The 14,611-nt window shown below is 49.2% G+C and overlaps 1 protein-coding gene across 3 annotated transcripts in view; it reads right to left on the reverse strand.

The window, feature by feature from the left end:
• Positions 1 to 14,611, reverse strand: part of QQT1 (P-loop containing nucleoside triphosphate hydrolases superfamily protein) — a 46,343-nt gene that overhangs the window by 2,448 nt on the left and 29,284 nt on the right. For all 3 annotated transcript variants that reach the window (XM_086787625.1, XM_086787617.1, XM_086787633.1), the window contains one exon: positions 19 to 106. In XM_086787625.1, coding sequence (XP_086643751.1) covers positions 19 to 106 — 88 coding nt within the window. The remainder of the gene's footprint in view (positions 1 to 18; positions 107 to 14,611) is intronic.

Below are 14,611 nucleotides of genomic sequence, written 5' to 3' on the forward strand. Positions count from 1 at the left end.
TTACACTGAAAAAAGTACCTGTATTTGGCAGAGCGTGGATCTTTGTTGAGGTCAAATTGTAGATACGATAAGTCTTGCACATCAGTATAGAAGTCAAGATTGAAAGCTGCAAGAGAAAACTAATAAGTATACCTTGGCTCCAACTATAAGACTTCAAACAGTATTTAAAAGTTCTGATTACAACATAGAGTTTACAAACATACAAAACTTTAGAAATATGGCTTTTCTACATTTTTTTCCACCCATCTGGCTAACCTAGTACTGAAGCAAAGATCAAGGAGCTCGAGCCCCCCTGCCTACTAGCAACCCTTGTGCAACCCCCCTCCCCCTCTCACATGTGCACCCAACCATTGCCCTTCTTTTTCCCTTCCGTGCCCTAAAGTACACCTCCCTCCCTTACCTGCACTGCCCTCCCCCCTTCACACACGACTTGCCTGCCTACACATCCCCTCCCCCTCCCCTGCTCGTGCCTGCTGGCTTCCTCTCCCTCAACCCCAATTGCAGTCCCAGCCTTCCCACTCCTTGTCCATATGGTCATTGCCGTGACTCCCAAGCACTAAGCCCCCGATGCACCTACCCCGATGCGAAACCATTTTGATTGTTTGCCACATGATCCGCCCCTACAAGCCATGAGGGTTTGGTGGCCCACCAGCCACCCCTTTAGTCAAAAATGAGGGCCACTCCGCTTCCCCATCCTCCCCTATGAAGTCCTCCTCAAAATTTTCCCTAAACACAGCTGAAAATGAAGGTTAGTCCTAAAACAAATCATGAGGTAGCACGCTAGCTCACCTCCCAACCATCTCACTGATCTCCCCCAAGCCAAGGCTAGGGCTTTCTACACAATCCCATAGGCCCGTGTCTAACTCCGGAGTCCCATACCACCAAAGCTTGCCCAAAATCCTTTGACATGCCAACCTACATACTCGGCATGTGTGTGGCATGAGCATGTTTGCTCTCTTGGTCCAAGTCAGACCTTCGGTGGTGCGACCTTTGGTGGTGCACCCGCACAACTGTGTCTCATAATAACCCAAGCCCTCACTTATATAGTGATAACTACGCCATAATAGCTAACTTGCTATAAACGGCCATTAAGCCTGTTTTATAAATCCAAGAACCCTAGCCAAGTATGTGTTATGTACCCAACACTAACCCTTTGGGTTAGGGACTAATCCAAAAGGTTAGGGGAACCCTCGGGTTAGGGAAAGTTGGCAAATTCAAGTGGCTGGGGTTCAGATTTAATAAATCCAAGGTTATTGGCTATTTATGACTGGATTGTTATTTATAGCAACAACAGGCACTATATAAGTGAGTCTAAGGTTATTATTGATTCATTGTGGTCTGGACCTCAACTAAGAGGCTTACTCTGACCATGGACATGGCAGATCACGTGTAGTCTTGCAGAGAGCCCCCATGGGTAGGCTCTTGGTGGTATGGGACGCGTCACGCCATAACTGACGGGCATGGACTTGTGGGAGTGGAACCTTAGCCCCTGGCTCGGGGGTGGTTCGTAGTGACGAACCTATGGTTGGGTGGTGAGCTTGCCTTCACCCCTTCTATTTGGTTTGTACTAATCTTATTTTGGCTTGTGTATTAGGGTTGATCTATAGGAGGACCTCACACTTGGTATTAGAGCCATCCTAACCACGGAGGTGGAAGTAAAGCAAGGGTAATTTGTGGAGAGGCTGCTACTTCTAGCGATGGGAAAAAGCAAGCATATGCTTGAAATAGAGGGGATCGACTCTATGAAAGGGGGGGAGGAAGTGATGCGCATCAAGACAGGAAGGGGACATTAGTGTTTTTCTCTGGATTCGCTTGCCGTACAGGACCTCCAGCAGCAGACGGTGTTCTCTCTCTTCTTTCTCTTAGGTGCTTAGGCATTCAACCGGCAGAAGCTGATTGGACTCTCTTTCTACAGCGCTGGCCGTACAGGGCCTGTTTTGCTCCCTCTCCACCCAGTCTTGAACAGCCTGACAGTTTCAGTATAGCTCTCTTCCCAGTTTGTTGGTCGCACAGAAGGGGGCAGCAGGCGGCAGCTTTTTCCTCTCTCTCGTCAGTTTGCTGGCCGTACAGAAGGGGGCAGCAGGCTGATCTGTTTGCTGGCCGTACAGTGGGCAGCCGATCATCTCTCACTTTTCCCCCTTGTGCTTCCTGTACAGTGGACAGTTGCGGGCAGCTCCTTCTCTTACGCTGGTCGTACTGTGGACAGCAGGCCAGCCAGCTCACCTTCTCTCTCTTGTGCTGGTACAGGCTGTACAACAAGTACAGCAGCACGGTACAGAATGGACAGCCACCTTCTCCCTCTTTTGGGCGATTGGCAGGCAGCAGTTTGGCATTTTCTCTCTCTCTCTCTCTCGTTCCTGAAGTGCAGACCGTACAGTGGTACAGTGGTCGGGCGGATTCTTCTCTCCCTTTTTGCTCAGGTTGCACAGTGGTACAGCAGCTGGTCCATCTCCTCTTCTCTCTTCACCACTCCCTTCTGGGCATTGGTTCAGGGGTTGTGTTTGGAGGTATCAAGGACTGTTTTTGAGAGCTTTTTCCGGGATTGTTTTGAGAACCTTTTCAGGGTTGTTTTGACACAAAGTTCGGGGTTGGGTTTGACACTGCACCGGGCTGTTGATTCGTATTGGCTCTTGGAGCAGTTTGTGCGTTGATTCCTGTGCAAGTGTTTGCTGAGGAAGCTTGTGGAAAATCCGGTGCAGTAATGCACCCGCACCTTGGTATCTTGTAAAAGCTTCTATGTGAATAAAGAAGTTCCTACAGGGGGCCGGCCGTTCCGGCTCAGCGCTGTGTTTTGATATTGTTTATGGTTATTTTCCGTTGTGTTTTCATATCTTTGCTGTCATCTGAAGTGACTATCAAATGTTCTGGGTTACCGTGTGGCTTCACATATCAACATCCTCCTTTCTCTTGGGATCCCATTTCTGATCAAGGTTACTCTGTCGACGTGCAGGAACTGTGGATGGCAAGCTAAAGGATGCATGTGGTGTGGATGATGTATGGCTTGTTGGGTTTTATGCTGTGTATGCACCCAGAGGAGTGCTAGTGATCATCAATAGATTACTGGGGCACTTTTTACTTCAGTTAGTGGAGGTTTTTCCCCCCAGTTTAGCTCAGTTTCACTTATATGCAGTTTATAAGTGTTTTGGTCCACCCGGCACATTTATGGCCGGACATGTGAACACTTATCTTTAGGGTCACTATCATGTGGCTATTGTACTTCACTTTTTATCAATCAAGCATACTAAAGTCGTGTTCTCTCTGCATCTTGGTTTCCACGCCTCTTTGTACCTTCTGTAAACCCTAACCCTAACACCCATCCCCTTCAATTGGTATCAGAGCATTGAAGCTCTGCATTGCCCTACCTGTACACTGCCAAGCTCTTGTTGCTGCTGCCCATACAGTATCCGTACACCTCTGCGCCGTACTGTACTGTTGCTGCCCGTACATCAGTGCGCCGTACAGCAGCTTCAGTACCTGCTGCCCGTACTTCTGAGCGCCGTACACCTGTGCGCTTGCTGCCCCGTATACCCACACTGCGCCGCCTTCAGCCCGTACACCTGTGCGCCGCCTGCAAATCTGTGCCTGTCAGCGTTGCTGTACCTGCTACGTACGTGAGTGTACAGTCAAGCGCCACCTTCAAGAGTTCTGTACCTGGTCGCCTTCAATCGGGTACTGCAACAGGCGTCGCCTACAACTACTGTACCTGCCCGTACAGTAAGCGCCGCCTTCAAGAGTTCTGTACCTGGTCGCCTTCAGTCGGGTACTGCAACAGGCGTCGCCTACAACTACTGTACCTGCCCGTACAGTAAGCGCCGCCTTCAAGAGTTCTGTACCTGGTCGCCTCAACGCTGCAGCACCCTGTACAGCTTCCGTACCTGTCAGAGCCGACTACAGTACTGTGTAGTACAAGTCGACTGTACCTGCACAGGGACTGCACCTGCAAAAGTACCACAAACTACTCACACAATCTGTGGTAAGCATTAAAAAATTCAGTTTTTGGGCAATATTATTTTCTCTGTGAAAATATACAGGCACAACAGGCAGACTTTCTAGCAAAGAAGTCTACAGGTTTTTTGCACAGTTTGGGTGCAGCAAATTTGGGCATTTTTGGGGCATTTTGGCATTGTGTACGCCATTTGCTGCTCCACTCAGTCATTGGTGCATTGAGCTGCACATTCAGAGGATTGAGAGTGCAGGCATATTTGGGTGAACTGTATTCAGTGGAGTACAGTTATTATCAAGGTTTCTGCTATTGGGTTTTTTGGTAAACAGGTACAACATTGTGCGTAAAGCATAATGGCAAATCAACAGCAAAGTGATGTATTCACATATTTGTCTAAGGAAGACAAATTGGATGGCACGAACTACTCCTTGTGGAGTTTTATGCTGAAAAATGTGCTTGTGGCAAAAGGTCTTTGGGATTTTGTTAGTGGTGATGAACCACGTCCAGGTCCATTGGCTCCAGAGACTCCTCCCCAAGGGGGTGCTCGTGGACGAGGACAACAGGTACAGGCTCCAGGACAGCCATTGCCTGTTCAAAAAACAAATGCTCAAAAGACATGGGATGCCAGGGATGCACAAGCTTTGTCACTCATTGCATTGTCAGTTCAGAGGTCCATTATACCTCATATTCGTTCAGCTGGCTCTTCACAGAATGCATGGGTGACTTTGGAGCAGATGTATGCTGCTCGTAATGAGGCTAGGATCTCATTTTTGAAAAGAGAGCTGGAAAATCAGAAAATGAATGAAGGAGATGATATGTCTAGCCACTTAAACAAGCTGCAGGATTTGAGAGAGCAACTCATCAATGTGGATGAGATTATTCCTGAGACACAGCTTGTGTCCACCATCTTGCACTCTTTGCCAAGATCTTACTTGGCTTTTCATACCTCTTTGAACCTCAGCATGAGGAATGCTGTTGAACCCCTCAAGTATCAGGAACTTGTTGCTCTCTTACTACAAGAGGAGCAAATGAGGAAGAATATGAATATGAACACAAATGCTGAACAAGCATTTACTACAGGTCAAAAGGGGAAAGGAAAATCTCAGCCAAAGAGTGCAAATCAAAATTCAGGTGATGGTGGTTCTTCACAGGATACCAAGAAAAGTGATGGACAGCCCAAGAAGAAGGGCAAATGTCATTACTGTAAGAAGCCACGTCACTACATCACGGAATGTAGGAAGAGGATTGCCAAAGAGAAGGCAAAGGAAGCTGGGATGTCTGTTAATGATGCTTCTAAAGCTCCTCCAGAGACTGCTTCTTTTGTTGAGGACAGGGATTACTGTTTTTATACATGCAGCTATGATGCCTCTTGGTCTTCATAGGCACTCAGTTTGACAGAGCATGCATGTACTTGGTATTTTGATAGTGGTGCCTCAAAGCATATCACATCTCACAGGGATTTGTTTAGTCATGTTGGCCCTGCCCCTGTTGGCAAAACTGTTCAGTGTGCCAACAATGCTTCATATCCAGTTCGTGGCATTGGGGAGATTCAGCTCACAGCCATTGATGGCTCCATTCTCCGCCTTACAGATGCCTTATATGTACCAGTGATAAAGAAGAATTTGTTGTCCATTTCTTCTTTAGCACATTGTGGTATGCAAGTCCACTTTGATGATGATAAATGCACGGTCAGAGACAAAGCTAATGCCTTGACCTTGATGCTTACTAGTACATTATGTCATGGACTTTATCAGTTGGATGCATTTCAGCCAGTGGATCAGTCTGCTTATCATGCATTCTCTTACTCCAGCTATGGTTGATGCGGAGTTATGGCATGCTCGCATGGGGCATGTAAATTTTGGTAGTCTTATGCTTATGCAGCGACATAATATGTTTACACATCTACCTCTCATGGAGAAGCCTCCAGATCACATTTGTGAAGGATGTATTTTGGGAAAAATGCACAGGTTTTCTTTCCCACGTGATCAGGCTCTAAGAGCAACTGCAAAGTTGCAACTTATACACAGTGATCTTTGTGGTCCCATGCAAACGAAGTCATTAGGTGGTTGCTTTTATTTTGCAACATTTATTGACGACTTCTCTCGTATATGCTGGGTCTATCCTTTGACACAGAAATCACAAGTATATGATGCATTTTTGGCCTTTGTAGCACTTGCTGAGACAGAGTCAGGATGCAAGGTGAAGACTCTCCGTTCTGACCGAGGGGGGGAATATATGTCACATATGCTGAATTCCTTTCTTGGGAGTAGAGGTATAAAACATCAGTATACTACTCCTTACACTCCACAGCAGAATGGGGTTGCAGAAAGGAAGAATCGGTCACTCATGGAGATGGCCAGATGTATGCTAAAGGCAAAAAGGCTACCACATATCTTTTGGGTGGAAGCAGTAATGTGTGCTTGTCATATTTTGAATCGATGTCCCACAAAGGCATTGGTTTCTATTACTCCTTTTGAGGCTTGGCATGGCCGCAAGCCTTCTGTATCGCATTTTCGTATCTTTGGGTGTCTTGCATATGCACACATACCCAAAGAGTTGAGGAGGAAGCTGGATGATAAAGCCACAAAATGCATTTTTGTTGGGTATAGCCGTGAAAGCAAGGGCTACAGGTTATATGACCCACTATCCAGGAAGATATTCACTAGTCAGGATGTGATTTTTGATGAAAAATCAGAAATATCCATGGCTGGTTATGAGGCAAATCAGGCTGCAAATGATGTGTTTGAAGGTCTACTACCTATGGAGTTTCATTCCACAGTTGGTGATCCAACTAATGAGGGTACAGGACAGCCAGCAAATGATGTAGGTGGTGCAGAAATTCAGCAACCAAATGAGCCAGAAGCTGAACCAAATATGGGGCAGCAGGCACCACAGGTCAGACATATACCTAGATGGTATTTGAGGACATTACAGGACAGCCATTTAGAGGGTCCTCTTGCTGGTCGTACTCGTAGGGAGACAAGGACCAATGAGCATGCACACATCATGGATTTGAATCTGGTTATGGCAGCCAGTTTACAGGATGATGATGAGCCTGATTCATTTGTGGATGCACGAGATAATGTGCATTGGAACAAAGCCATGCAGGATGAGATTGATTCTATTAAAAGGAATCAAACATGGGATTTGGTTGATCTGCCCAAAGGCAAGAAAGCAATTGGTACTAAATGGGTCTATAAGTTGAAAAGACATGCAGATGGATCCATTGACAGGTACAAAGCCCGTCTAGTTGCAAAGGGCTATGCACAGAAGAAGGGCATTGATTATGAGGAGACATTTGCTCCTACATCCCGTATGTCGACACTTAGGTGTGTCATTGCATTGGCTGCACATCGTGGTTGGGTTGTTCACCAGTTGGACATAAAGACTGCATTTCTACATGGGGACCTCGAGGAGGAAGTTTATGTATTTCAGCCCATGGGTTTTGCAGAACATGGTCATGAGGGAAAAGTTTGCAGGCTGAAAAAGGCCTTGTATGGTTTGAAACAAGCTCCACGAGCTTGGTATGCAAAAATAGATGCTTTTCTACTCACTCAGGGATTTGTGAACAGTCCATCAGAGTCCACTCTGTATGTAAAGAAAGAAGAGACAGATCTGCTGGTCATCAGTCTTTATGTGGATGATCTCTTGCTCATGGGATCAAATGATGACAAAATTGCAGCATTTAAGGAGATACTGCAACAGACATTTGACATGTCTGACTTGGGCCTTGTACATTACTATTTGGGCATACAGTTTGTGCAGGATAACAGAGGCATTGGGTTGTTGCAATCACGCTATGTTGCTAAACTTCTGGAGAAGTTTAAATTTCAGGATTGCAAGCCTATTAGTACTCCTATGGAGCCTGGGATGAAACTGTCACTACAAGATGACAGTGTTTCCTTTGATGCCACTACATATGCTCAAGCTGTTGGGTGCCTCATTTACTTGTGTAATACAAGGCCAGATATTCAGTATGCAGTCTCTCAGTTGAGCAGATTCATGCACAGCCCACGGTTGTCACATTGGCAAGCTGTGAAGCGTGTATTCCGTTATTTGCAAGGTACCTTGTCTCTTGGATTGCTTTATCCTGAGGGGGGTGACATGCAGTTACACGCTTACAGTGATTCAGATTGGGCTGGTGATTTTGATACCAGACATTCCACTAGTGGAAATTGTTTCTTCCTTGGCTCTTCATGCATTTCTTGGCTAAGCAAGAAACAGACCACAGTGGCCACTTCGTCTTGTGAGGCAGAGTACAGAGCAGCCTACACTACTACTGTTGAGTGTGTTTGGCTGCGTCGTCTCATGACTGATATGGATATTTCAGTGGAGGAGCCTACACCTATCTATACTGATAGTCAGAGTGCCATTGCTGTGGCCAGGAATCCTGTGTTTCATGCTCGCACGAAACGCATTGAGATTCACTATCATTTTGTTCGGGAGAGACTCCAGGCAGGAGATATCAGTCTGATCTACTGTCCTACAGATCAGAATGTGGAAGACATCTTCACCAAGGCATTACCACGTCCGAAATTTGAAGCATTCCGCAGTGCTTTGAATTTGTTTCCTTTTGGTGGATGATGTACAGTGATCACATATCACTCCAGGGGGGTTTGTTGGGTTTTATGCTGTGTATGCACCCAGAGGAGTGCTAGTGATCATCAGTAGATTACTGGGGCACTTTTTACTTCAGTTAGTGGAGTTTTTTTCCCCCAGTTTAGCTCAGTTTCACTTATATGCAGTTTATAAGTGTTTTGGTCCACCCGGCACATTTATGGCCGGACATGTGAACACTTATCTTTAGGGTCACTATCATGTGGCTATTGTACTTCACTTTTTATCAATCAAGCATACTGAAGTCGTGTTCTCTCTGCATCTTGGTTTCCACGCCTGTTTGTACCTTCTGTAAACCCTAACCCTAACACCCATCCCCTTCATGGCTAGCTGATGCTGACGCAGAAGCTCTAGAGCCTCTACTACATGCCTCCAATACACGTGGCCTGACAAATGCTGCGAGGTCAATTGCCACAGGACGTGCCGCCCTAAATGCTGTAAAGAGAGATGCTTGTGCTGCAGCCCGCTCTAAGAGCTCTGCCCTCTTCTCTTCGCTTACATTTGGGCAAAATTGCATCTCATGCCCAAACTCATGGAGAAGGTGACCTCTCACCTTGTTTGTCCCACTTGTTCGTGTGTATGGGCGTAACCTGCAGCACCATTGATGTGAACCTCCCCCGCTTCCGGGTCTCTGGGCATTCACCTCTTCCCACCAAGACCAATTTGAACCCTTGCCTCCAACACGGGCTGCTGCAAGGAAGAGACCATTGAACTTCACTGAGGCCTGGGTAGCTTAGATGGAGGTGTGGGCCTGTGGCGCACTCAAGGCTATAGCCTCAAGAACCTGTGCTGCTATGTAGTCACTGCACACTGCAGAGCAGAGGAGGAGGAGAGCAAGACTACAAGTGTGCACGGGTGACACCAGAGACAGAGAAGAGCACTCATTAGAGATCGCTCGCACGACAGCAGAGACGGAGGAGAGCAGCGATGGAGGAGCAAAGACGGAGAAGAGCTAGTGTGCACAGGTGATAGCAGAGACGGAGGAGAGTAGAGATTGCTTGCACGACAGGCTTTTTTTAAAACATAAAACGAGGCAAAGCCTTCCCAAAAAGAAAATATCCCGTTTTTTTCTTCACATCCCCTAACAAAGCTGCTAGCCGTCCCACAAAATTAACACGTCCCCTAACAAGGAACGGCCATCCTCTGGTGAGGGATGGAACATGGGACATCCCCCCTGCAGAGGGACGCATCCCCGCGTGAAAGGGAGGCCGAGACGGCGTTCCCCCGAACCGAAGGCTTGGGACGGGCATCCCCTATGACTATGCCGCTGACACTTCTAAACACTCAAATCACTCAAACTTTGCAAGCATGTGAGGTTGTTGGGTGATGGCCTCTATAACACCACCAACAGACATACAAGAAGAAAACGTAAAGAGATCAAAACCAAGGGACACTGAAATCCCAGCTCCTAGGACACCAATCTACTCTGCTACTATCCTCAACCCTCTAGCTGACACAATCAGACACCTCAACACCTCTCCAATCTAACCTAGCTGACTCCTCCAGCTATCCTCCCAAGTCAGCATTGATCTTCCAACTATAAGCCTCAGCTCACACCTAGCTGACACTTGCCTGGCTGAATCCGACTGAAAACAAACTCAGCTGTCGGAAACAGATTCGGCTGACTCAGCTGCCTCAGCTAAATCAAAAACTTCCTCTCCTCTGTGTTCGCTGATACTTCAAGACACTCAAATCACTCAAACTTTGCAAGAATCCAGCACTATAGACACTCAACTGACACAACCTGACACACAACTGACTCTGGATCAACATTCAGTCCACAAGCCCATCTGACTGCTGATAGACCTCTAACAGTCAGCTCTGACCCAAGATCATTACTCTTAAAACTAGACAAACCAATCCAAACCCTCAACACCTTCCACTGATTGTATTTGATGCTCAACTGACCTTGTCTGACTCTGTACCTTCTCAACTGATGCTGACTAAGTCAGCACTGACTCAACAGCAACTCACCTGACACCAAATTGACACACACAGGGATTCAATCTCCATGAACTCTATCAAATCAACTCACATACCACAACTAAAACATCAAAACAAAACACTTTGCATCAATTCACAGCGGATACAACCCAAACTCTCATATTTCTTCAGATAGACAAAACACTTCAGTGTCTCAACAACCCTGAGTCCTGGGCACAAACATAAGAAGAAAACACCAAAAAAACTGAAGGATTCCTCCACACGTAGACCCCGGCGACAACACTACACAACATTATCTCACCCAAGACTTCAAACTTCACAGAAATCAGAATTCAGTTGACACTCAGCAGCTACAGTCGAGGAAATATTGAATTGAGTCAAGTCTCTAACAGAGTTGCTCCTCAGAGATCCTAGGGTACACACCTCCTAGCCGATCCTCTGGACTTCAACACTCCCTCTGCTCTGACTCAAACAATTCGTCTCACACTGCACTGTCCTTCTGTCTGTCATCTTCGAATTCTGCAGGATCTCCAACCTATGACCTTAATCAAGAAATCAGACCCACAGGAGTCCACTCCACTGCAATGTCTCTTTCTTCTGGTGGTCTCTCTAGCCACACACTCAATGAACCACCCTTCTTCTTGACCCTCTTGTGGTCACACTAACCACTGCTCATTGAGAGTCCCCAAAAACTTCCCCGATTCCCCTTCTTCAACTCGTCGCCACCCTCGATTTCTTCCAGAAGGTTGCGTGCTCGCTTCCTTTATTCTCCCACGTTCTTTCCTTTTTCATTTGCACACCTATGCCTTTACACTTGGCTGCCACATCGCTTTAGCCACTTGGGATCCTCTACACACTTTCTTATATACATTTCATCTACCTCTACATGATGTTTGGATTGAGCTCATGGTCACCATGAAACTCGTTTCGGTGGCTTTGAAACTCGTTTCACGTTTCAGTGTTGAAACGTTTCATGTGCACATTGAAACCATATCGTTTCATGTGGGAAAAAAGGTTGTGATTTGTGTGCTTTTTAGCTTTTATAATTCTTTCTCTTTCCTTCTTTCATCCTATTTGTTCTTTTCTCTTCTCTTTTGGTCTTCTTTGTTTACCGATGATAAATATGCTAATATCATCTTATAACTTTTGGCCAATACCGGCTGAAGCTCCCGCCCACCTCTCCCTGCTCGCGTTGTTGCACTGCGCCCTTCACCTTTCCTGCCTGCTCGCCCCCTCGTTTCCTCCTCGCTTCCTCCTTCTCCGCCTTCTCTGCATTGCCCGCCGCCTGCATTGTCCGCCGCCTTCTTTGACCCCCGCCGCCTTTCGTTTAGCCCCCCCGTCTACTTCCGCTGCTGCGCCCCCCCCCTTCCGCCTGCCTTCGCTGCTGCCCATAGCTCTGCTCGCCGCCTTCCTCTCCCTTACGCCTCCCCCCCCTTGTCTTCGCGCCCTCCTCCTCTCTGCAGCGACTTATTCCCCCCCCTCCGCCAGTTCGTTTTTTCCGCCCATCCCTCTTGCGCGCAGCCCCTGCCCTCCCCCCCCCCCCCTTTTTTTTAGGTTTTATCTCTTTCGCCTTCTCCCCCCCCCTCCCTCCTTTTCTTGCTTCCGCCCCCTGGGGGTTTTGATTTCATTTTTCGCTCCGTATTCCGCCTCTCTGTGTGCAACTCGTTTCCAGCAGGTTCCCGCCGTCGCCTCGCCTTCGCCGCAGCTTCAGACTCTGATGGAGGCTCCTCCCGCCCCGCCTCAGAGGGACTCATCCGCAGCCCCCTCGCCCGCCCCTGAGGTCACCCCCATCAGGCTTTCTCTTTCGCCGGAAGAGGAAGCGAGCCTCACCGCAGAGGTGGAACGCCTCCAGGCTCATTCCACCATCTGCCGTATAGTCGGCACTCGCCCCAGTAGAGGGGAGATCAGGGATCTTCTTCAGGCCCGCCTTCTTGCAGATGTGGGCAAGATCCTGGATGTACAGCTTCTGGGCCGGGGACATTATCAGATCGAGTTCGAGGCCGCCCAGAGCGTTGCCAAGGTCCTTGCCATGAGTCCCCTTGACATCAGGGGTGCTCGGGCTTTCTTCAGACCTTGGCAGCATGGATTTGACCCAGCAGCGGCGGAGCAGGGAGAGCGCCTCTTCCATGTTACAGTTTGTTTCCCTGGTCTCCGCCGGGAGTATCTTCCGCTCCTCTCCAGGCTCGGAGCATTGGTGGGCTCGGTACTAGAGACGGGCCCCTCAGCAGCTTCAGTGGTGGCCGGAGCAGCTGGGCTACCTTCGGTCAGAGTGTTGGTGTCTGACATCTCCTCCCTTCCTAAGGTCATTCAGTTACCTAGGATAGGGGGGGGGGGGGGGGGGGGTGGATAGATCAGAGAGTGGAGTTCTCGGGGCTCCCGAACCAGTGCTTCATTTGCAGGCAGGTCGGTCATCTGGCCAAGGCCTGCCCTCGCAGGAGACCTCGACCCTCACCACAGCAACAGCAGGCTACTGATGGCCCGCCCACAGATCCGGGACACCTGCTCAGGCCACAAAGACCTCGGAGTGGCAGCCTGGACAGGGGCGCCGCCGAGGGAGACAGCCACAGCAGCACGCCCAGAGACCGCTGCAGCAGCAGCCACAGTCTCAGCCTCACTGGGTTCCCGTGAGGAACAGCTTTGCTCCCCTTCAGGAGGAGACCCCTGCAGCGACCGAGAACCAGGAGATGCCAGCTCCCCCTCCTTCACCCCCCCCACCCCCGTCCCCTCCCACCGCCTCGCTTCCACCATCGCCTCCTCCCGCCCCCGCTCCGGTTTTGGCAGCGGCTCCCTCTCCACCTCCCTCGCCTCCCCCTCCGCCCGCCTCACCTTCCCGGGAGGCCCTGGCAGTTCCTCACCTGCAGTCCGGAGAGCGCTGAGCACTAACCTCGCTCGAGCATCACAGAGGAGACCTATGCCAATTAGGGCCTCACGGATTTCATCTATCCGCAGTCGGCTGAGTCGCCTTGGCATTAGACAGCGCTCGGAGGCCTTTGATTATACCTTCACACGGCTTTTTGGAGCAGAGGGCCCCCATGAGCCAGCACCCATTCGAGTTCATGTAGTGATACCTCCGGCCCGCGGGGAGGAGGCACTAGACTCAGCGGTGGCCTTCTCGTTCCCTCTATGTGGACCTTGTGACCGGGAGTGGACTCTAGAGCTCGCTCTCAGCTCTTTGAAGACTCAGGCAGTTGAGTTTTCTCACCACATGAGCGATCTGGAGGTGACAGATGTGATAGGCCGACTTTGGGAGTTGGCTCATTTTTTCTTGGATCCCGGGAGTGTGGATACCTCAGGGATTCGGCACTTGGTCGTGCGCATAGTGGCAGACTTGGCACGTGACCCTGGATATGTGAGTATACACGAGGTTTCTCTGTCAGAGCAGGAGGCAGTCGCCATGGGCCACAGCCACTGGCGCCTAATCCGGGATTCTTGCAGTACACCGGGTGGGCAGATTCGCAGCCGTTCGGATGGGGACTACTCTCCATCCAAGCCGCTTGCGAAGGCCCGCCGTACGGCTGAGACAGCATCCACCTCAGCAGGGCATCCATGAGGATCATCTCATGGAATGTACAGGGCCTTGGCGGAGCACACTTTATACGATATCGAGGTTGCTTGAGGCAGGAGCTTCAGAGATGCCTGGTTGGTGGCAGCATTGACATTTTGATGATGCAGGAGCACCACTTGGGTGAGAGCAGGATCCGGAGATATGGTTCGGTGATGCCTGGTAGATGGGACACTTTTTGGTCTGCAGGGTTTGGTCCTTTGGGTGGACAGGGAGGAGTATGCATGGTTATTGCAGATGTATGGCGGCAGGCCATTGTGGATCGAGGGATCATTGTGCCTGGTAGAGCACAGTATGTCATTCTGAGGATGCATGATGAGCTATTGGGTGTGCTCAACATCTATGCGCCCAATCATGCTAGTGCCAGAGCAGAGTTCTGGACTCAGGTTACAGATGCATTGCCAGAGGCCGCACATTGGTGTGTTGGGGGAGACTTCAACATGCTTGAGGACCCGGCAGATAGGGTGGGAGGCAGTCATGTTACAGTGCACGGCACGGAGCTTGCAGCTTGGGACCGGTTTTGCATGTCACTGAGGATCACTGAT

This window comes from Cibotium barometz, chromosome 4, assembly GCF_041138505.1.
Source record: "Cibotium barometz isolate CiBa-2024 chromosome 4, ASM4113850v1, whole genome shotgun sequence".
Taxonomy (NCBI): Eukaryota; Viridiplantae; Streptophyta; class Polypodiopsida; order Cyatheales; family Cibotiaceae; genus Cibotium; species Cibotium barometz.